Source organism: Carassius gibelio, chromosome B1, assembly GCF_023724105.1.
Source record: "Carassius gibelio isolate Cgi1373 ecotype wild population from Czech Republic chromosome B1, carGib1.2-hapl.c, whole genome shotgun sequence".
NCBI classification, from domain to species: Eukaryota; Metazoa; Chordata; class Actinopteri; order Cypriniformes; family Cyprinidae; genus Carassius; species Carassius gibelio.
The window spans coordinates 12030333-12055800 of NC_068396.1; the positions used below are offsets into that span (position 1 = coordinate 12030333).

Genomic DNA, 25468 nt, shown 5'->3' on the forward strand with positions numbered 1-25468 from the left:
GTACAGTGTATCCAGACATTTGAACGCAGTGCAGCATTAGATCAGACAGCAGTGCTGAATGGGCAGTGTTTCACCAAAATACAATAAAAATAGTTGGAAGATGTTTTGAAAATGGATCCACCCTGCAAGAGACCCAGGTTCTATGTACCTAAAAGGTAACACTTAAATTACTTCGAAACATATGCAGTCTTTCCTAAATAATAAACACTTTCTTTACTGAAAATGTGTGAATGTTATTGCATTACATAACAAAGCATTGACTGATTTCCTCAACTTAAATTTAGATGGGTCGATAAATAATTTACAGAAAATAATTATGCTTGGTTCATGAAAGAATTCAAGAAGTCAATTCTCAGGTCTCTGTGCTCCTCTTGTGAGGATGCATACTGCAGATAAACCCCTTATCCATCAGGATTAAGTTCTCGTTTGCTTGACCACTCTATAAATTTTAACATTATATATTGTAGGGATGAAAAGTAATGTCCTGTTCATATACCACTAGGGAGTAGTATAAAACTCTGTAAAATTTAAAGTGTATCTATAATTTTTATAAAACAGACACATAATAACCCAATTACATCACCTGCTTTATATTCCAATGTACCTAAAAGGTAACACTTAAGTAAAGGAACCAGTTCTCACAATTAACTACGTGCTTATTAGCATGTCTATTATTGACATATTGGCTGTTTATTAGTATCTACTAATGAAGAACATATTCTGCATGACCATATTCTACATCCTTAGACCCAGTAAAGAAAAGAAAAAAACAACCTTACTAATTATTAATAAGCAGCAATTTAGTATTTTGAGGCAAATTTCGTACTTAGTAATGGCAATGTCAACTAAGTTTTATATTTGTATATAATTTAATAACATACTAATATTTGTATTTTATTTCAGCCTTGATTCGGTTAAAACAACATCTTTAGGTTTAGTTATAATAATAACACTGAAGTTTGGAGTGATATGAGTGAGAGAATTTTTGGGGGGACTATCCCTTTAGGTCTTCCTAAAATAAAATTATTGCACTAAGGAGAATGAGGGATGAATGAATCATTGATGAAGCTGCATCACTGACCCAGAGTTCATCTCATCCTTAATTTCTTTCTTCTACTGGTCCCAGAGTGATACACGAGGGCATGACCTCTGGAACAGCATAGTCAGACGTTTGTCAGACCCAATGGTGAGGCTTCCCTCCTCTTACTGACAGCTCTGATTTAGTTCTCCTGCACCTGAATCACAGAGATAACTAATGGGCCATGGAGCCATTGCCCAGCAGACCCGCCGCTGGCTCACAAAACCTGTTCATGCACAACACTAAAGCACTAACACAAGCCAAAAGACATTCTTTTACAGTTTAATAACCCAAAATAGTCATAAATCAAACAATACACTGTGAAATGTGCTGCATAAGAAAAACAATTGCATGGACAGCAATTCATATTACGATAAAAAAAAAGATTGCATGCCTCCCATCATCATTTAGGTAGCAAGCTCTGCACAAGTGAGAGATGCATCCATGATCAAACTACAACATATACATTACAATATGCAACAATATGCATAACATTTAAGAGAGTTTCCTCCTGAGATCACTCACTTATTTCACTGACACAGCTTCCAGTATTCATATAAAAAAGATGACAAATATATATGAATATATATATATATAAATTACACATAACAGTAGTGTATTCAGTGATAATTTCTTACAATTATATGCAACTCAGCCTCATGAATATATAAATATTCCAATCATAAATACTGTATGTTTGTGGGTGTGCAGCCAAATGTGATTACGATTAAAATCAAAGGAATTATTTTTCAATGGAATTAAAAGGGATAATTTTTACAAACTGTTTACAGACATTTTTTTCATAAGATTCGATTTAATACTATAAGGATTAAGTATGTGCTGTATTGTACATTTTCACATGTGATCATTTTTTCTTTGATACTGTAGTATCTTCCTATGATATACTGTACATTCACAATATATATGGTACCCAAAACAAATGAAACAAATCTGCGATGAGCCAATTTGAAAATAGATCCACCAATTTCAAAAAATTACTGTGAAGACAGGCTTTGCTTTAGCTGAATATGAATATAGTGCAAGATCATAATTAATATATGGAAACATTTCAATAACAGAACACACATAAGAGGACCATGAAACTTGACACTTTAAATGTGCAGTAATATATAAATAACACTGACCACCATTGTTTTTAGAGATATTAATGTTTGTCCCTCACAAACCAAAACAAATCCAATCCTTCCTCTGAAAATCTTTCATATACTTTTATCGCATGACAAAATGATGAACAGCATAATGATGAAATATAAAATGAATAACAACAGTATGACGACAAAATAATACACTACAGCAATAACGGTTTTTCAGTTTCTGATATCGACTGAATGAAGAGAATTTAGTGTGAATATTTTATCGTAAACAGTATGTGGTGCTGTCTTTGCTCTTTATTTTTTGCTACTTTTAATTGCTCTGATCTCAACTTTTCTATCATTTCTTTCCGTTTCTTTTCATATGCTAATCTGTGCAATTCTCTTTCTTCATTTAAAACACTGAGATGGATCTTGGGATTTAGAAAACTAGATCAAAATACCAAAACTGTTTTCTCAGACTTCTCTAGTTGCACTTTGTACTCAGTATGGGGTTGAAGAGCGTGCCACTAAAATAAAAAAAACACACACAAAACATGACACTTTTCTCTAAGAAAAAGACATTGATGCACAAGTAGATATACACAAACACCTGACTAAATAAGAAAAGAAAGAGGGGAAAAAAGTGAGAAAATGAGACTGGTGAAAAGAAACAGACACCCTGAGTGGAAACCAGACATTGTTGTGCACAGAAGACCAACTCTAAAGCTTAAATTATCTACTGATCTGCAACTATTCCTTAAATTTCTTCTTCTTAAATATTTTGTATTTGTAAAAGTATGTTTAGATATTTGACTTTTACAACTGACAGTGCACATGAGGGAGGGAAGGTTATAAAAATAATTAATTTTGTACAATAATATTCCAAAACTGCACATTAAACGATTTCTCCGAAATGAATGTTCATGTCTCATGCTGATGAATTACTATTTGTGTATATTTTTCCATGTATCTGGCGTTCATTTTTGAGAGAGATGGTATTTGGGATGTAAACCTAAATCATGGTTAATCTGGTCTTTTTGCCTTTGTTCTGCTCCCCAGCAGAATTTATTTCCATTAAATGGACAGTGACCCAGAATCCAGCTGTTATTGTGGAGATGAATCACTGTGCAAAAATAGAAATACTATAAATAAAACATTGTGTAAGCCATAAGGAAAACCCCACAATAACCATTATTTACAATGATCTCCTTTAATCTTTGTCTAAAGCTTTCCTTTGCTCAGCAGGGGAACAGCATCTCAGTTTGTGTGGTTAACTTCCTCCACTGAGCACTGGGATGCATTTCTAAATTCAAAAAATAGATAGAATGATTCAGAGTTCTGAATATGCATTAGATCTTGTTATGACATTCTTTCTCTGAGACTGAAGTGAGTTGTGGAATAAGGGCTCAGTATAATGATGGATTGTTTTTCTCCCTTGTAGGTATAATGACAATATTCTCATGTGATATTGCTTATATGCTCTAACTGTGTTTGGGCAGGTAAATTAAATATAAAGTCATGCACACTTACACATGGGCTGATAATGTCAAAGCGAATTCCACTCTCAGCATGCGGTCCAATTTCAATCTCGTCTTTCTTCCCAATTTTGGTCCTTCCATCCTCAACTTCTACCCACGTTCCTCTCTCTTATCTTTTCTCCCCATACCCTCCATTCTATTTGCCTGTCTAATATAGACAAATTTGAGAGACTGTCGCAGAAGCTGCTTAGTGATCAGCACCATTTGATCAAATCTCTCTTTTCTACTACAGGCTGTTTGTTCTGACGCGTTCTGTTCTCAAAAACAAAACAAAAACAAAACACCTGCATGAAGATAAAAAAATCTCATTGAGAACCACTGTCACTTTTAATCTCACTGCTAAAGCATTAATAATAATGATTGAATTTAAAATAGGCGGAAGGAATATACACACACACTAGTTTTCTAGTTTTCTCTCCAGCACTCTAGCTCTCCCTAGAGACACTTTACTGCACTCCGGCTATTCTTAGACAACAGGCCATTTCTACAGAGAATTTGGCTGTGCACTTTATATTAATGTTTTAATTGACTCTGAATGTTTTTTATACACAATTTCCAGTCTGTTTCTTCTCTGTGATGTATTAAATATTGTAGTTGTAAATTTGGGTAATGGAAATAAGCTACCAAAGTAATGCTATCTAAGTGTAATATTTAGTTGTAAGCAAATAAATGCATGTATATACATACATAGATACAGTACACAGTACTGTTACAAATTTTGGGGTCAGCAAGAGTTTTTAAAATGCTTTTGAAAGGAGTCTTTTAGGCTCAACACAAATACAGTAAAAAAGTAATATTGTGAAAAAATACTACAATTTAAAATATCTGTTTTCTATTTTAATATATTTTAAAATGCAATTTATTCTTGTGATGGCAAAGCCAAATTTTCAGCAGTCATTAGTCCAGTCTTCAGTGACACATGATCCTTCAAAAATCTTTCTAATATATGGACCTCAGTCCCAGTCATAAAGAGATTTATACATCATCTGAAAGCTGTACAGTTTGTTAGGATAGTACGATATTTGGCCGCGATACAACTGTTTGAAAATCTGGAATCTGAGGGTGCCAAAATATCTAAATATTGAAAAAAATAACCTTGTCCAAATTAAATTCTTAGCAATGTAGATAACTAATCCAAAATTAAGTTTTGATATATTCACGGTAGGAAATTTATAAAATAACTTCATGGAACGTGATCTTTACTTAATATCCTAATGATTTATGGCGTAAAAGAAAAATGTATAATTTTGCACCATACAATGTATTGTTGGCTATTTTGCTACAAATTTTGTGGTCTAGGGTCACATATTCTCATTTGGAAAAAAAACATTTATTATCAATGAAATGTTGAATAACTGCTAAAATTATTTTGTGAAACCTTGATACATTTTTTCTATTTTTTTTTTAAAGAAATGAAATAATAAAACCTTACTGACACCAAGCTTTTGAACAGTAGTTCATATATAAAACGGTTGTGACAGTGTATAAAAAAAACATGAAACACTGAGGGATGTAGGGATATGCAGAGATAGACGAATGGATAAACATAGGGATATTAAACTGAATAAACCCTATTCATCAGAGACGGACAGGAGGAAGTCTTGCTCTTGATGTCTTGATTGCACAGCTATAAAGTAAACTGCTTTTACTAGACAAATACATACTGGAAGGCATAAAGGAAGACCACAGTTGGGTATTCAGCTGTATGTCAGTGATTTTCTCTACTCTGGTCAGCAGATGCTCAGATCTGTCTGGGGACACTACAACCAGAGCACTGCAGGAGAGGATTGACAGCGGGAGGCATTTCAAAGCTTCACCGCAACCACACAAGCCCCGGCTCGACCCAAACACAACGGCGCGACCTGGAACAAAAACACAAATCCCAGTTAGAGAATGGATACGGCTTAACATACGGCATCTGTTTCAGTGCATTTATGGGATTGATGTTCTCAATGATAAATCAATTTCTCTCCGTCAACACACACGCTGCTTTATTGCTCTCTCTGCCGCTCACGTACACAAACATACATCGTTACCCACACGCATCCCGAGGCTTGTTTTTTTACAAACGAAACAATATGAACTCTCAGCATGTGGGCGAAGGAAACGTCGCCCAAAAACATAACGAGAAATGAAGACCAGGAAAAAACAGCCGGTTGCTATAGCAAGGTAATAACAGATGCTGTGATGCAGAGAAGAGCTGTGCTTCTGTCAAAATGATGAAGGCCTGGCATTTACATAATGAACAAAAAGCATCATGAGGAACGAGGCAGAATCACACCGTACCAGAAAACGGAGCTGTTACTTGCACATGCGACACAAAGGGACGAAAGTCATGCAGATGGACAAACACGAACTGTGTGTGTTTACCTGTGTCCACTCATTGGTTTGGGGGTCGTAAGCTTCCACTGTGTTTAGATACACCTGACCATCATAACCGCCGACAGCATAAAGACGGTCCCCCAGAAGACACACCCCAACAGCATCTCTGCTGAGACTCATGGGAGCTACTGCTGTCCACATGTCTGTCTTTGGGTCATACCTGAAAGAAAAGGTAAAACAGATTCAAATCAGCCATGTTGATTTACAAATATGAACTACATTTATATTCCAGACTAGACTCTGTCCTCTCTGAATCTCAAGTGTCAAATAAGTTGAATTTTCTGGCAACAAACTCATATAATAATTGCACAAAAATCCATTATTTTTATAAATCATAGATTTAAATACCGGATGTGCAGACATCTTCAAATCGGATTGTATGACTAAACCCAGGTGGAGGTTGTGTCATTTTCACCACACTGAATAATTTTGATAAAGTTGTATCAAAATGTAAAAGAGTTTAAAACAAAGCATGAAAAATGTGACGTGTTAAGATAACCAAATAAATTCAACTTCAAGACTGTAACATTTCTCACATTATGCAAAATATAAAAAAAAATATTCAAGGGTAAGTTCACCCAAAAAACTAAAATTAGCCTCTGTTTTACTCACCCTCAAAGCATCCTAGGTATATATGACTTTCCTCTTTCTGATGAATCCAATCAGAATTATATCAAATTTTTTCCTGGCTCTTCCAAGTGTTATCATTGCAGTGGGTGGGTGTTTTTTGTTTAACAGTCCAAAACACGTCAAATTAAGCGCACGCATCCATAATAAAACATCCCCCACGCAGCTCTAGGGCATAAATAAAGCTCTCCTGTAGTGAATCCATGCGTTTTGGTACCTAAAATATCCATGTTTAAAACATAATAAACACTTTTCTCTCTCACTTCTGGTAGCTGTCGTATGTGGAAGCCGTTCTGGAAGAGGACAGGACGTTGGCATTGCATACCTACTGTACCTGTGAGAATAACTAGTATCACAAGTTTTTTTACAGGAGCAAAGGAGCCAAAGCTTGCTTCCTTAAGCAAAGGAAAACCAGTCTCGTCTTGGCTTTTTTTATTCATATTTTTCATGACCGGCATTTTGTTTTGTTCTCTTTCTGCATTCATTACTAATTACGCCGACGTCCTACGTTATCCACCGGAATGCCTTCTGCATACCACAGTGAGATGAAGTGAGAGAGAAGTATTATCCTATGCACAATTAAATGGTTAGTCACAGACTTGAGACTTATTTTTGGGTCAATATGGATATTGTCTTTCAAAATAACAACTCATGGATTCACTCCAGGAGGCCTTATTTTACCCCCCGGAGCCGTGGGAGGCATGTTTAATTATGGATGCGCGCGCTTTATTTGACTGTTGAACAAAAACGCCCGCCAACTGCAATGATAGAGCTTGGAAGAGCAAGGACAATTTTTAATATAACTCCCACTGGATTCGTCTGAAAGAAGAAAGCCATATACACCTAGGATGCCTCGAGGGTAAGTAAAACACACAAACACAACAGTTTGGTTATAGATTTTTTTTATTTATTTTTTTAAGATAGAGGAATCAATATTTTTTTTATTCAGCAATAATGCATTAAATTGCCCAAAAGTTACATTAAAAACAATAACATTACAAAATATTTATATTTCAAAAAACTATCTTCTTTCCAGTCCAAAGTATGTTGGAGTGGAGTAATGGATGCTGAAAATGCAGCTTTGCCATTACAGTAATAAACTACATTTAAAAAAATTATTATAAATTAATAAATAATATATAATAATAATAATAATAATAATAATAATAATATGTAATAATATTTTACCATAATTCCATTCTTACTGTATTTTAATTAAAAAATGCAGTCTTGGTGAGCATAAAAGGTTTAAAATCTGTAATGAGCAAAACTGCACAGCTAAACACACATGTAGCAAATACAGGTAGGAAATGTGCATCTGTGTCTCTTCTGTCAGAAGTGAAGGACCTGCCAAGCAAACGTTGACTGGCAGAGACTGAGAGCAGTCTAGGTGCAGGAAATGTTCAGCAGACAGATCTAAAAAGATCAGCTCTTTTTAAACAAAGATCCAAGAGACAGACAGAGAAACAGACAGATGAGAGAAGATGATGAGCATGAGTCAGTCACACTAAAAAACCTAATACATTTCAAAACATGACCGAGTGGAAATCACACTCAGGGTCCTTTTTAAACAATCTAAACGCAAAATGTAAAGTGCACGGGTGCATTTTTGGAATGGGTTGTCCCTGTTCTCTTAATGATTAATAGGCATAACGTTCAATACACCAATCAGAGAGTCATCTCCCATTCCCTTTAAGAGTGAAATGCGCTAGTGTCAGGGCGGATCACCATTTACATGGCAGAAATTGTTGGCAGAAAAGCTGAATGCTTCTCAAGCGAAGAAACCGATCTTCTCATGCGAAGATCATCTACAAGACAAGCAGGAATCCACCAAAGCTCCGCGCGATGAGTCAGTTAATATATATGTGTGTGTATTGGCACGAATGTTCAATTATTTAGCCATTTTCATTCATCATTATAAGTAGTAATAGGCTGAATTGCAAATAGGTAGCCTAATTCTAATACATGCAATGACTATCCATCATTACATTTTTATATTTATGTAGCCTACACAATAATATTATTTTACACTATAATCCTTTGATTTTTAATATTTGGCATGTTTGTGTGATGCGCATCCCTGTGTGTACTAAGCTAAGTCAACACGCACTGTGGACCCGCACAGAGGTGCATTTTCTACCAACACACTCTTTAAATAACAAAAAAATATTGCGCCATTGACTTTAGCCTTTAGACCAGGTTTGAGTTGGTCTATGGCGCAATCTATTTTCAGCTCTTTAAAATTGCAATGTGCCAGCAATGCGCCTAAACACCAGCACGCCCATGGGCGCACTAATGGGCACAAATGCATTTGCTAATTAAACGATGTGGCGCTGGACGGGAAAATGTGAACGGCACCAGACTGAAACTAGCAAACACACTTGCGCTGCGCCTTGCGTCGCATTGCGCCGGGTGTATAATAGGGCCTTCAGAGGCCTACTAACCACCCGGAAAAAAAGATCCCAGTTGACTGTCGTTAGCTAAATGTACTTACAACATGAAGGAGCTCATAAAATCTAAATGTTGTGGAGCACAGTGTTCCTTCTCTCAGAGAAAAGCTTTCATCTCTTCACTTATTTAGAAACTCACTAAGATAAAAAGTATTTCTTCACAATGTCATGCATAAAACACAAGTGGGATTTTACCTATGCTTCTGTTCAAATGGAATCTCAAATTTTTTCCATTAAAACAAGATTCAGTGTCATGTGGTGCTCAGATGGTGCAATGAAGAAATAATTGGCCCTTCCCAAACAAGCTTCACTCATCATGAAGTTGCTGCTGCCCAAATCAATATACTCAAACTAGGGGTGCACAATATATATCACAGATGATTAATGCATTTATTAAGTAGGGGTGACCCTGAATAGTCAACGAATCAATGCTTTGCGTGATTCGACTACCAATCTAACAGTCGAATATTCGCGAGGTGTTATTTATTAAGCCATTTTGACTATATGGGGGAGCTCAAATGTCAATTTCACATAGAACAACCGGTTTTCTCCCAAAAAGTTAATATACAGCCTATTATGATAAAGCTGTAAGAATCTGAAAAGAAAGAAGCTTCAAATTAATATTTTAAAGTGCGTGAATAAATCCAACCACCCCTATAGATTTATGTTTCACTTTCCACAATCTGTGACCGACAGAGGAGTATCTTGGCGGCAGGGATTTAAAACTTTACCAAGACTCAAACTGACACAGGCAGAGACTGGATTTTTTCGAGCAGGTAGGGTACAAGTGATTTCAAAACATTTCAGCCGGTGTTTATATATTGTGGATATATTATTTACCTGATATAAGATGTATTTGGTTTTGAGTCAAGCGCTTCATTGTACTTTGCATCAGAAAACAAGGAAAATAAATGTAGAAATGAAGTATTATTTTGTGTGTTTTTACACAAGATTAACATAGAGGGACATAAGTTAGTACTTAAATGTTGTGTTATATTAGAATTTACAAAGGTTTCTGTTATGTTGGTTTTGTAGTGTTACCGTTGTGGTGAATAGAAAAGCCTGTGGTTAGGTTGAGGATGGACGGCAAAAGACTAAATTTGAGTGTATTTCTCACATTACATGAGTTGAAAAATAGAGAAAATTTTGAGTGAATTACTCCCTAATTATAAATTGAGAAATTTCAATATTTATAAGATGACATTGAGATAATTAAGGCAACTGGAAATGTAATTTTTAATTTTATGCAAACTTAAAACATTTAAAAACATCACTTAAATGTAATTGTGTAATCTGTTACAAAATATTGTTTGAGTTCTTTGAGTTTTTGAGTTGAGTATTTTATACTTATTTATTCAATGTAGGGTTTACAGTGTAGTACGGTGATATCTCTTCAGCGCACAGCATGAGCAGGTCAAACTACAATGCAGAATATTAATAACTATGACTGGGAATGTTATATACATACTATTATAATGAGAAGACCATTATACTAAAACGCTGTGAATTTTTAGAGTTTAGCTGCAGTGTTTCTGCACATTGTTTCATGAAGAACGCATCCACAAAAGGAGTTCGCATTCAGAGTCCTGCAGATATGTTCATGTGCATTCAGGCCCTTTTTGCAAATAGCCTTTAAGTCTTAATATTAACGTTATGTTGTATAAATAATGAAGCGTATTCTACATGAAATTATGAGTTGAATCCCATTGATCAAAAACTTGCCATCAAATACGTCACTCTAATGGTCATCTTCAGCGTGCAGAACATTAACTGCTAGCGTTTTAAGCTAACGTTATAATGAGAGCACTATTGCAAAAAAAAAATAAAAAAATTAAATAAAAGAAAAATGTTTTTAACTGTAATGGTTTCGCCAACGTTAAGTGTTAGCTATCTGTTCATCAAAACATAAAACATTATTTACCCCGTTTATATCTGCAAGGTGTTCGTTACACATTTTCCCTGTGTGTTAACATCAGTAATTATGTCGAATGTCTGACTTGACTCTTGTTAATGTATTTTGCCCCGCCCCCAAACATATGATTCGACTATCAGTCGAATATCGGCAAGATTCTAAAATTCCGATTCGACTATGAAAATCCTTAGTCGGGGACACCCCTAGTATTAAGTAGCAGTCATGAGCATGTGAGATTCCCAAGGTCACGCTCTGTAGTGCCTTTTTTTAAAAACATAAATTCACCATATAATAAATAAAATATATAAATAAATCCACATTCCTGCAAAGCTTTAACTTTAAAGTTTTGTGTTGTAATTTTTTTGTGAGTGTGTTCTTAAAGATTTGCATGACTTTTGATCAGTGGAGTGAATGAGGCTGTGCCAAAATTGGTGGTTTTATGACACATGCTCACTAAATGACAGACAAAAAAGGAGAAATCTACAGAGAACATGTGGCACTGAATGTCAGAAAACTATCAGAATGTACATCCTCTGACTCACTCTCGGCTGTAAAATAATTAGGGGAAAAACTTTGTACCCTTCACTAACCTGCACTACAAGTTTGTACAGCGCTCATTGACTCAGTTTCTCTTTAGGGACTCATCTGTAGAACTTTGATGTAAACACATTTGTTCTCCGATTTCTGTATTGTCTTGATGTTCTCCTTGGGCTTTCAGACCTAACCATAGCATATGACTATATTTAACAACATATACTGGCATTTCACATTTACAGAACCTGAGAACATTCTTGTCTGTCTTAAAAAAAAAAATACTGTCTGCTAAATAATAAATACTGAGGTTTCTCAGAGTTTCTCAGCTGGTGGGTTGTGACCCAAAAATAGGTCTCAAGTCTGTGACTAACCATTTAATTGTGCATAGGATAAAACTTGACAAATTAATAGGTTATAGATTTTTAATACTACAAGAAAAATTTTTTATGTAACATGTCAAATGATATAGATAAAAATACAGCTATTACTATAAATAAAAATATACTTTTTTTTAAAGTGTCCTTGCTATACACGTTACAAGTACAAATCAGATTCCAAAAAGGTTGGGACACTGTACAAATTGTGAATAAAAACAGAATGCAATGATGTGGAAGTTTCAAATTTCAATATTTTATTCAGAATGCAACATAGATGACATATCAAATGTTTAAACTGAGAAAATGTATAATTTTAAGGGGAAAATAAGTTGATTTTAAATTTCATTGCATCATCCCATCTCAAAAAATTTGGGACAAGGCCATGTTTACCACTGTGTGGCATCCCCTCTTCTTTTTATAACAGTCTGCAAACGTCTGGGGACTGAGGAGACAAGTTGCTCAAGTTTAGGAATAGGAATGTTCCCATTCTTATCTAATACAGGCTTCTAGTTGCTCGACTGTCTTAGGTCTTCTCTGTCGCATCTTCCTCTTTATGATGCGCCAAATGTTTTCTATGGGTGAAAGATCTGGACTGCAGGCTGGCCATTTCAGTAACCGGATCCTTCTTCTACACAGCCATGATGTTGTAATTGATGCAGTATGTGGTCTGCTGTTGTCATGTTGGAGAATGCAAGGTCTTCCCTGAAAGAGACAATGTCTGGATGGGAGCATATTGTGGTGGGAGGAGCAAACGACAGACAAAGTGGGTGTGGCATCAGGCCTCGGAGAGGCTTTTATTAACAGAAAATAAAACAAAAGAGGGAATAAAGTGTCCAAAGGGGGAGAGTATCCAAAACAAACAGGGGATCTGGTGTCCTCGTCGTGCTGCAGGTCTGGCAGCTCACGTCTCTGGTGCCGCGGGAATCCCTCAATGCCCCCTTCCTGAACTCACGAGGACACAAGTGTGCATGCACGGGAAAGAGACTCGGACCCCGAGAGGAGACCTGTTGGGCTTTTCAACAGCGGCAGTGATGAGGCTCCATTTACATCAGGTGTGCCCAATGACACGCCGCCAGCCCTGACTCCAGCGCCACTCCTCTCTCACACGCCCACTCCTGTCGGGAGCCTGGTGAAGGGCGCCGATTTAGGACGGGGTGGCGATGATAATCAGGGAGGAGACAGCTGATTCGTCACAATATGTTGTTCTAGAACTTGGATATACTTTCAGCATTAATGGTGCCTTTCAAAATGTGTAAGCTGCCCATGCCACACGCACTCATGCAACACAATACCATCAGAGATGCAGGCTTCTGAACTGAGTGCTGATAACATCTTGGGTTGTCCTTGTCCTCTTTAGTCCGGATGACATGGCATCCCAGTTTTCCAAAAATAACTTTTGACTGACCACAGAACAGTTTTACACTTTGCCACAGTCCATTTTAAATGATCATGTTTAGATATGGCTTTTTTTTTTACCTATAGAGTATTAGACGGCAACGGCGAATGGCACAGTGGATTGTGTTCACCGACGATGTTTTGAGATTTTATGAGATTTGTAAATTATTCCATTCCTTTTTTACTCACAATTTGTACAGTGTCCCAACTTTTTTGAAATCGGGTTTGTTCTTACTATTATAATAACAATAAATGATGCATAATTACAGGCAAGTAACACTAAACCAAACCCTAATCCTAACACTAACCATATAGTAAATGCATGTAGTTAATTAAAATTACTCAGTACTTAAATATAATTACACTGTAACAAGGACACCTTAAAATAAAGTGTAACTTTAAAAGAAAGTTTAAGTGTAAGACTAATAAAAAAATACTGTAAAAGTGTAAAATTACAATATTATTATTTATGCCCTATAATATCTGTCTTAATTTATACATTTTTAAAATATCTAGCTTCTATTTTGGCAAAAAACTACAGGAAGCCTTTAAATGCTACTCTTTTGTTTACAACAATAAGTCTTGTGCCCTTAAATGTTGACCCTGTTCATGACCTTTTGATTCTGGTCCTCTTACCTTTCGACGCAGTCTGATAGTCGAGATGCTAAGCTTGAAGCTGGGGCATCATGGCCACCGATAGCATACAGGAAACCATTCCATGTCGCAACACCAACACCGCCTCTGCGTTTAGACATGGGAGCACAGCTGCTCCATTTGTTGGTGTGAGGATCGAAACACTCCACTGATTTCAGACATGAACTTCCATCACGACCACCCACAGCATACAGCCTTAAAAAAAAAGAGAGACAGAAAAGTAGAACATTATAGATTAAACAGACAAACAGTATTTTAATGGCAGATATGGAGTGTGTTCCGTTAGAAGCACAGATTTATGCTGTCAATGCTTACTTGCTGTTTAATACTGCAACTCCCACAGTGCTTCGAGGTGTTGCCATGGATGCAACAAAGCTCCACTGGCGAGCTTGAGGGTCCCAGCGTTCCACCGTGCTGAGATAACTCCAACCATCATGACCTCCCACTGCATACATGGGGCCTTCTAAGACTGCAACGCCTACAAACATACACACAAATGATCAGAGATCACACATAAGCCCTCATATGCCTTTTAAAGATTCTACAAGTCTAATATGTTTTAAAAAATCATGTGAGGCTTTATGATTTTTGTGATGTGTAAACTTTTTGCCAAGAATCCAGTCATAAACATAGAATATACAGTGTAACATGGAACGTCATTAAATCAATAAATAGAGTGTATATTAAAATAAAACCACAAAAAGCATGTGCACTTTGTGTGAATGAACAAAAGTTTCATCAGATACACGCAAACCAAAAGTCTTCACTACATCCTGTCAAAATAAGAGTTTGGTTTTACTTCAAGAAATTATGACAGAAATGTATTAATATTGTACAGCAGAATGTAATTCTCAAAATAATAACAATATTCAAGTTTATTAAAATATTAGTTTTTAAAGGAAAATCACACAATCACAATGTTTGTCTAACACATCTTTTTTTATAACAAATTTGTATAGTCATAAAACACAGAATACAGAAAAATTAAAACAGAAAACACAGAATGATTTAATAGAGCTCTAAATATTATGTGAAGCAATGAATGAGAATTATTATGCAAAGTTCAATGAGAATACTAAATGAAAATACTAATATAATATTGTTATGATGTCATTCCTCACCTAGGCCGTGTCTGTGCGTGGACATGGGGGGCATGACGCTCCAGCTCTTGCTGCGGGGGTTGTAACACTCCACTGTGTTGAGAGTTTTGAGGCCATCTCGTCCCCCAACCACATACAGGCGGTCTTCAAGAACCGCAACGCCGAACTGCAGCCTTCTTCCACTCATGACAGCCACCTGCCGCCATGTGTCCCTCCGTAAACAGTACTGCTCAATACTAGTGGCCCCTATAAAAACAATTGCAATCAGTTTAAAAAACACTTACCGTATTTTTCGGACCAAAAATATGTCATGACGAGGAAAAAAACATATATTAGTCACACTGTACTATAAGTCGCATTTATTTAGAACCAAGAAAAAACATTACCATCTAGAGCCGTGAGAGGGCGCTCCTTGTTTTCAGTGGCAGACTACAGGAGCATTAAGCAGCATAGAGCGCCCTCTCACGGCTGTAGACGGTAATGTTTTCTCTTGGTTCATTTCTCTCGGTTCATGTTAATTTTCATAAATAAGTCGCACCTGACTATAAGTCCCAGGACCAGCCAAACTATGAAAAAAATACGGTATACATCATTGAGGTTCATCTGTACGCCACACTATTACAGCTGTATATGCAAGCAATAATTCTATAAATGAAATACAAAATACAAAATACATTGTAAGGTTTATGCTTGAAAATAAAAAGTAAAAACCTGCAAAGATTAAAATATATTTATAAACAAAACACATTCACTAAAATAATTAATTAATATAATATAATTAATATAATTTTTCTCATTTCAAGGCTGTGTACAAATTCTGGATACAGATAAAGCACAAAAGAGAGACACATTAAAAAGACGACCCTGTTTTTAAGAGAAATATAATCTATGTGTTAATAGGCTAAGATAAGAAACAAACAACAGGAAGTATAAATCCCTACGGGCCAAACTGTGGAAGCAGAAGTCTCCATGCTTCTTTTGTAGCAATTCAGCTAGTTTTGCCTTCTAATAAAACGTATCGTAATTGCTGAGCAAAATTAGTAAGAATGAGTACGATTAAGGAAGCTATAGTAGAGATCAGTAGAGAAGCTACAGAACTTTTTCAAAAACTCTCTCAAAAAAGGGTTCTGCCCCTTTACAGAAAACTGCAACATTCAGTGGCAGAAGTAAAAATCCAATTCATTTTCCCAATAAAGAATGCATCAAGTTGTCGATACCATAGAAATGAGAACCACAACAAAAAGGCTAGCAGTGAAATAATACAAAGGCAGCATTGAAAATTATACAATACAAATCAGCCTCCCTACAACTTTGAACACCATTTTTGAGATATAGCTGTTTGATTATTTATTGTTTTCCAATTAAATTGAAATCTATTCTTTTTTTAGACATAAAATATCAATCAAAAGTTTTATATTGTATGATTATGTACTTTGCAGTTTAATGGTCTGCAAAGTTCCAATGGACTTCATAGTCGTTCTCAGATTTTTTTATACATTTTACTTTCTATTCAAGTCAGTAATACTGCAATTTATCTCAGAGCTTGGTGGATTGGGTCATGCCTTGGAACTCTTAGAGAAATAGGCCTATTATGAAGTCCCAATGAAGAACAAATTGGGCTGTCACTATGGCTCTATATACACCTGTCAATACAAACTATGAATCATATAAATCACCTATATGATTCACCATTAACACAACGCAGCTCTGAATTCAGTTAATACCATTCACCTTCAGCCTCACTGAACATACAGTAATGCATAATTCAGCCCTTCCTAATGAAAGAGCACATCTGCAAGTACTTAAAAGATCAGACCTTTCACCACAACACTCATTTAAATACAAACTTATGTCTAATTTTTTAACTATTCACGTGTTAAACGCTTAACATTTAAAGCACCATTAATTTAAAAGATTTAAGGTTATCCAGTAAAAATGGTTATGTTTCGAGCATTCCACTGCACTAATGGATAAAGAAAGACAAAGACTGAATGAGGGAGAAATGGGGGGCTACCTTGTTATCAACCCACATACTTTTAAAACACAAAAGCTAAGGAATATAGAACTTTAGAAACACCAAAAAAGGACATGAAAGAATACCTTTTGTGGCATCCATGCCACCCACAGCGAAAAGTGCCCCAACAGTGGCCTTGCGTGGACGTGTCCTTGGGCTCTGGAGAAGCGGCCTTCTCTCAGGCAACAAATGATACTTCATGGCCTCCATCACCAGCCGCTGACACTCCACACTGTCCCTTAGCAATGGATTTGCCTCCATATCAGCTAAAAACTGCATTAAGAACAGACAATAACTGTGTGAGCCAATAGCACCAAAAACCACACATTATGAAATCAGTATCTTTAGAGGAGGTAATATCTTCTTGTATTAAATGTAGAATGACATTTTTCTGTATCACTGTGCAGAGTCAATTATTCAGCAATTAAATTGTTATGGATTATCTTCATTATCAATGATTAAATTATCAATGACGAAATTAATGGCTCCACAAAAAATTGCCTAAACACTTTCCCTACGTGCCATTGGTTGGGAAAAACAAACCCACACCCCAAAATCACTACAGCATAACCATTCAATTGTAGCAAAATGTACGTTTTAAAACTTGGTTCACTTATTTTTTATCTCAGCAGGATAAACTGTTAAAGAATATACTTCCGCTCACTTCAGGGCACCTTCGTGTTTACCATAAACCCATTGCTGTTCAACTGCTTCACTAAAAAATTAAATCACATCAGTCACAGTGTCATAAAGACCCAGGAGCTGCTTGCCAACTTCAAGATGTTGATTTATACTGAAGAAGATTAGCTTTAAGATTAGCTAAAAGCTTTAAATCTTTCAGACAGGAAGGGTATTTGTAAGAGAGGTGACTTAGACTCTAGCAACAATGCTGACAGGTTGCAGAATTATTTGTCTGAAATGAACAAAACAGTCCAGTCATTAACAATCTCGTCAGAGATTTGGCATCTGCAAGGGAGTGGCAAGAAGAAAACTGGAAAACTGCCATTGTATCAGTGATGGATATTGTCAGAATCCATGTGACAAAACTAAAATATTCTCGAAGAAATTTCAGTCTAATAAGCTTTCATTTGAGGTCTGTTTGGCATAAACCAAATGAATCTCTACAGTTCATACACCTAGCACCATGAACATCCACAAGCATGGAGGTAGTGGAAACATCATACTCTAGTGTTGCTTTCAGCAGGGAGAACTGACAAGTCTGGCATCATGAAAGACATTAAAAGAGTTAAGTAGGTGCACATTAATGAGGAACACGTTTCAGCCAAAGTTTATGCTGCAGACTAATTTCCAGCAGGACAATAGTTCAAAGCACACAGCAAAAACTATGAAAAAACAGTTTACAATCCATTTGAACATCTGAAAACTAAAATTCAGGTTATTCAAGTTATTCTTATCCTTGAATCAATTATACATTTTGATAAATGGATGTATTTAACGTTGATTTACAAAAAAAATGATGGGTGAAAATGTATGGTTTCAGATAACCATTCTACTTATATACACTAACGATTAGGGGTTGACCGATTATCGGCGCCGATATTAAGCATTTTTATGGTTATTTGCATTGTCTTTTTCTAAACTGATTTGCTGATTAATTTATTTAAAAGCATTTTAAAAAAATTTACATTTTACATCAGACAAATATATATTGGTTTAAAACACGTATCGGTCTACTTGATCTGTAATATGGTCTGTATCAGCCATATCGTTTTAACAATAAAAAATGTGCTTTTGATAAGTCTTTTAAGTTTTTTTTTTAAGAGGCTCCTTTATTTTACCAAATTAGAATAAAAACAATAACACTTTCATATTATTACAATGTATAATGACTTAAAATGCAATTACCCTGTGGCAAAGCTGATTTTTCAGTAGTCCAACCTACAGTGTCAGATGACCCTTTAGAAATCATCTTAATATGATGATTTGGCACTCAATAATCATTTCTTATTATCATGAATGTTCAAAACTGTTGTGTTGCTTGATATTTTTGTAGGAACCATGATAAATAAATAAGCACATGGCATGCCACACAATTCCCTGATTGTTCACTGATCTTCAGATTTCTCAAAAAGTCTAATTTGACAGTGATTTTTTTTTCAAATTCTTTTGAGCTTACTTCTTGCACACATATTTGTAATAAAATATAAAAAAAATTCAGATTTCCAATAACATAACATACATTTTCTGACAGGAAATCTTTAACACCACAGCCACAAAAAAAACACATAATAAACTGGGCTCCAAACCCTTACCCTCATCCACTTAAAGAAACACTTTGATAATCTGACAGTAGTGAATCCTTGCCCAGCTCCTCAGACCTTGAGTAGAGGACTCAGGGGACACAATGAAGAGAGGAAACAAGCTTCTGATGAAACTTCTGACAAAAGGTCCTACCTACGTTCCTTTTTTAAAGGAGGGAATCCCAGGCAGAGACATTGCTAGTATCCCTCTGGGCCTCTAACAGAATGCAGAGACTCTTATATAGGTTACTACTCCTGAGCAAACAATCCTTTAAGAAGCTAAAACAACCACACACACACACACACACACACACCTGCTACAACTTCAATGAAACTCTAAATCATTATCACCTCATACATAAACATCACACAGGACATTCTTTATTCTTCTTCCTCTTGTGTCTCCCTTTTTCCCGTAATCCTCTTCAAATGACACCTCTTGTGGCCTTGTTAACGAGTCTTTGTACGTCACATTCATCCTCTCATCTTCCTCGTTTATATATTCTCTCAGCTGGCTAGTAAATTGAGTAGGTTTTTAATTAGAGGGGTGTCTTGGATAGCCACAGTAATAACAGCCTAATGTATTCTGCTGCAGTGCTATAGCTCCATAGAGACTCATTATGATCACACACAGACATACCAACAGTCCAAAATTAGTTTCTCACCACACCTGCCAATGTTAAGTAAAACTTTAGTTATTTTAACAATCCACATGATTTTAAAGCAGCTTTACAGAAACTCAACGTACTGTAGGGCCAAATTTACTAAAATCTTGTGGCACCTTCAACCCTCTTCTGGCGTTAAAAATCTACTGTCAGGATTTACTAAAGTGGAGCAGGGAAAATTATTTTTTTTTTATTTTTTTTTTGTGACACACGTTATTGCATATGCATTTGTGGGAGTGTCCCTTTTAGACTTAAAATGTATGTGAATATTTAAATGTATCACATAATGTAATTGACTAAGATTTGTGGTACTCAATTTACTGGCATTTGTGCCATTTTTTAACACATTTTGTGCTTGACATGGCTATGATTGCTGCTGCCAGGAAGAGGCAATGCAGAGAAGAAATCTTTCCACTTGTATTAGTTTATTTGGAATGCCAGAGGAAGTCATTATCCAAACATATCAAGCTTAAGCTAATTTGCACTGTTCTTGGTAGATCGCATTAGTCATTATGGAAATTCCACACACCACATAAATTTCCACATACATTTCTGGTGAAAAAATCCTTAGAAGATGATTTAAGTTGACGGTTTGTAAGTTTTATTTCAATAATGCAAAGGTTAGACCAGGGGTACTCAAGTTCAGAGGCCATGGGGGCCACATTTAAACCACATTCATTTGGTCCAAATTGTAATTTGTGACCCTTCACATTTTAAGACAATATTTTTCAGTTTTACTAATTTAGAAATGCAGTTTATTACCAAAGTCTTGTCCATGGCCTATTTAAAATAATACTGAACATTAAATAAAAAAATCTAAAATCTGAAACAAAAAAGTGGATTATTCATTGTGTTGTTATATTAATGCAAAATAAAATACATTCATACATTCAGTATTAAACAAACTCAGAATGTTCAAACTCAAAACATTCTTGAGCAAATATAGTTCACAAATTTCTTTAGAGAAAAGTATGATTTTTTGGTCAAAATAGGAAAAAGAGTGTCAATTATTGAGCACTAAACATGCAATGTCTGTTTCATTTATACTTGTGCAGAAACCCAATATATGCATCACAGTAGTAATAACAAAGACTATAGAATACCCAAGACATGTCACTCGTATAGTTTTGATTGGGGAAAAATGCAACGCTCAATATGGCCGCTCAATCGCAGGATTGAATGAAAGAGCCAATCACTAATCAGTAAAGTCAGCACAGTCACTGCAGCTGCCGTAAGAAGTCCTGGTTGCTATAGAAACAATCAGCGCTCTGAGACGAGCTTTAAGGACTGTGCATGCGCACTGGTTGATCTAGCCTGAGAAATACACTTTTTATAACGCTATTTGAGCAAAAGTAACAACATTTATGACAGTTGTTATCCGATTTCTTTGGTGATTTTAAATATGAACAGTGAACAGTTTAGCAGAATTTGAATTGTTCCCTATTCAATGAGATAGGAGCTGCACTTGGATGCCCGAGAGGCGTTTCAAAGATGGCCACCGAGTGACATGACTCGGTAATAAACCGCCAATGTTCTAGGAAATCCTAATATGGACAAAGACATCCAGATATCGCTGTAGCTGAATAAAAAGGAGATAGAAATGCTTTAACTGGTACCCACGAGACTCCGCTCTACAGCCCATTTCGCTCATTTTCACTACACCGGCCTCGCTCCGTTCTCATTCTACTAAGAGGACCATCTGCCATTAAGACAATGCAAAGTGTCAGGAGTATCAACTGTATTTAAATGAGGCAAACACTACCTAATATCTGCACTACTTTAAAGTGCAAATTATCATAAAAATACATTCATCTTCAGCATTACGCGGTACACAAAGTTAATGCAGATGGCCTGTTGAATACCCCAGGTTTAAAGGAACAGTTCACGAAAAAATAAAATGAGCATTTTTCTAAAGAAAGGCATATGGGTTTGGAACATAGTTATTTTATTTATTTTTATTTATTTATATTTTTTGATAAATGAACCCTTTATGTGTAACTGTAAAAATTATTGTATAGCCCCAGGGTACTCAACAGGTGGTCTGAGTATGTTAAATGTAAGTTACTCACATTTATTTACATTTAGTGAGCATTGCAATGAACTCTGTACATACTAGTGTTATTACTGTTAACTTAAACCAAAGACTTTGTTTAGCTGAAATAAAATATAATATCAATATTAAAAAAAACATAAACAACATATAAATGAAAATAAGAATTGTTGCTAAGCAATTAACTGAAATATGTTTAAGCTGAGGTACTACAATTTTTAAAATGGAAATAAAAAGTAAAGGCATACAGATAGATTAAATTTCTAAAAGTAATGATTACTAAATAATAAGTTACTAAAAACTTAAATTAAAATAAAAACGAAAAATAAGAGCTTATTCAAATCATTAATAAACATTACAATAATATATAAATAATACTAAAATAACACTAGCACAAACCACCTTGCAAGTGCATGCAGAAAGCCACACAACACATTCAACACATCCTAATATATCATGAAATTATATAGTTTCATCAGCATTTGTTTTATAGCCATGCTTGAGATATGAATCTGTATGTATATCCGTGTCAGCAAATCATCATTCAGTACCATCTCACTGAATCCATAATCACATCCATCACTGCGCTCCGAAAACAGTTTTCTAGTTAGAGCTTGAATATTCCACCCATACAACACCACCTCCACCTCCTCAGTCACTGCTTTCACCTCCCTCCCACTCCCCATCCATCAACCCCATACTTCTTTATCTCCACTCCTCCCTTTCTCCTTCTTCTCTTTGTGCTATAAAAAAAAGCTAATCATTTCCACCTCTTTCATAAAAGTGCCCATACAGTGAACAAGTGCATTTGTCATGAACCAAAATCGATCATCTCCCCTGAACGCGAATACTGAGTAAACGCGGTGAAGTGAAATAAATGCACTGGAGTTTGGATGGCTGGACAGTGGCTTATAGGTTTTTGCTTCATTGGAAACCACAGAACAACCTGCGATTTACATTTAGATGGAACGGAACAAACTCTGCTCGGCCAGCCACGAGAAGGAGAATGCTTGCCTGGAATTATTTAAATATTTCATTTTTTTTCACCTTAGAAAAAAAAGGGGGGGGGGTAAATGAAAAGGTAGAAAGAAAGAAAAGTGAGGAGAGGGAGTTCAGAGGAATACATCATGCATTTAAAATGGAATTAAAGGGCAAAGCTTTGAGCTCCGACGGGAAAGAATCTCAAAACTGCATATCCATGTGAATATCATGTCCTGCACCTACAGACTACAGTGCGTGACAATAATATCAAACACTGCAGTAGGGCTGCACAATCACATAAATAACCAAGATTAAAACCTGCAGTAATTAACTCTGTGCCCATTGCATCAAAATGTGCATTCTAATGGAAACCAGACGCAATGAGCAAGATTTAAGATTTCTAATCCACAGATGTGTGTTTTAGGTTTTACTTCTGACTCAGATGTGGCACCCAAACATTAATGGTGAAAGAGAATCATACGAAACTAATTTTGCTACCAAAACACTTGCCTAACTATAGAAATTCCAAAAAATGTAGCCAGTGTTACAATGTACATAGTACAATATACAGTACTGTGCAAAAGTCTTAGGGCACTAGTATTTTCACCAACAAAAAGTGGTTTTAATCAGTTATTTCTATCTTTTGCTGTAGTGTGTCAGTAGTAAACAGCAGTTTACATATCCAAACATTATTTGTATCATTAACTGTAATAATCCAGTGAGACTTGAGTGTGATGACTGTTTTCTATTTTAATATATTTGTAATATTTAAGATGATTTTCCAGCAGCCATTACTCCAGTCTTTAGTGTCACATCAGAAATCCTTCTAATATGCTCATTTAGTGGAAATTTATTCTTTCATGAATAGAAAAGAACAACATATATTTAAATCTTCTGTAACATTATAGTTACCTTTACGCACAAGGAGTCTGACAGCAGCCAGTGCTCCACACAGTGATCTGATCTCATCATCATCCAGTCTGTCTGGAATAACATGAAGAAACTGTATTTCCTATTTCCGACACACCACAGCAAATTTTGTTGGTGAAAATACTAGAGGCCTAAGACTTTTGCACAGTACTGTACAAGTAAGCAATTTGAAAAAAAAAAAACGACAACACTCCCATTATAATCAGTGTAAATAAGATTTGTTCTGCAGTTTAACAAGCTTTGTTAATTATGCAAGTGTGTTCTAGTATTGTTTGAGTATAATAATTAAAAATGTGAATAACATTGTTTTAAATTCTGTTTTTGTTGACTGTTTAGGGATTAGGTTACAGTAATAGGCCTGTATAAAACCCAATAAAGTAATTCAGGAACACAGTTCTCAGTCTTTATCACACTCTCCAGGCTCTTAATGCATCCCATCATTGAGTGCACAGCCACACATCCCAGCAGAACAGCACTGACCTTCACACACACATAAAGACCAAATGCTCTACGCGAGCACATAAATGCAAATTGTTTTAGCTACACAAGCTTATTTTTATGCATTAACACACAAAATGTGTCAAAATGCAATTCATAATGGAATGCAATTACATGTTTGATTCCATAATAAAAAATTAAAGAGATAGGAACAAAAACGTTTGGTTACCCACATTCTTCAAAATATCTTATTTTGCATTCTGCAAAAGAAAGAAACCCATACATGTCTGGAACAACTTGAGGGTGACAGAATGACAGAATATTTATTTTTAGGTGAACTATCCTTTTAAGAGCAATGCGACTAATTGAACAGTCAATGTTTTCCTTCAGGTCAAAGACCTAATGTTCCCCAAAATTTTGTCTGAAATGCCAAAAACATGTAAATGGCACATAATGCAACTGTATGCATGTGATGCTAGTTATCCATTCACATTTGTATTAGCACACACTACTTTGTTTAGCATTCCACTGCAAAGCTTCAAGGAGCACATGAACATTAATTACTGTGACTGACTGACTGACTGACAGATCTTTCAATTAACTGATTAGCTGATCCATGAATTAATGCAGATTAATGATTTTCTGATGTGGATTTACTACGGTATACTGATCAAGCTGTCTGAAAAAGTAACAGCACAGCAGAATAAAAGACAGTTAGACTGATGGACAGATGGATGTATGGTTGACTGACCTGTGGTTTAAGCAGGGGTAGGCGGATATGAGCGAGGAGAGCAGGAAGCTGTGATTGACGGGAGGAAGCATCATGGCGGACCCAGCTAAGCAGGGCTGTTACCACGGTTTCTTCTTCTGGAACGTTCATGTCATCAGAAGCTAAAAGCTTCTCCACCTCACAAGCAGGCAAGAGCAGAAACTCCTGATGCCTCATGACCTCCATGAAGTGCTCCTACAGAGAGAGAGAGAGAGATTA

General features: G+C 35.8%; 1 protein-coding gene across 3 annotated transcripts in view; it reads right to left on the bottom strand.

Moving 5' to 3' along the window:
- Window positions 1–1347: 1347 nt before the first annotated feature.
- LOC127948818 (kelch-like protein 5) overlaps window positions 1348–25468 on the bottom strand; it is a 91967-nt gene continuing 67846 nt past the window's right edge. For all 3 annotated transcript variants that reach the window (XM_052545579.1, XM_052545581.1, XM_052545578.1), the window contains exons 5-11: window positions 25232–25444; window positions 17242–17428; window positions 15163–15387; window positions 14357–14519; window positions 14024–14236; window positions 6081–6252; window positions 1348–5572 (exon numbers count right to left, since the gene is read on the bottom strand). In XM_052545579.1, the coding sequence (XP_052401539.1) occupies window positions 5516–5572; window positions 6081–6252; window positions 14024–14236; window positions 14357–14519; window positions 15163–15387; window positions 17242–17428; window positions 25232–25444 (1230 nt within the window). In that variant the 3' untranslated portion in view covers window positions 1348–5515. The remainder of the gene's footprint in view (window positions 5573–6080; window positions 6253–14023; window positions 14237–14356; window positions 14520–15162; window positions 15388–17241; window positions 17429–25231; window positions 25445–25468) is intronic.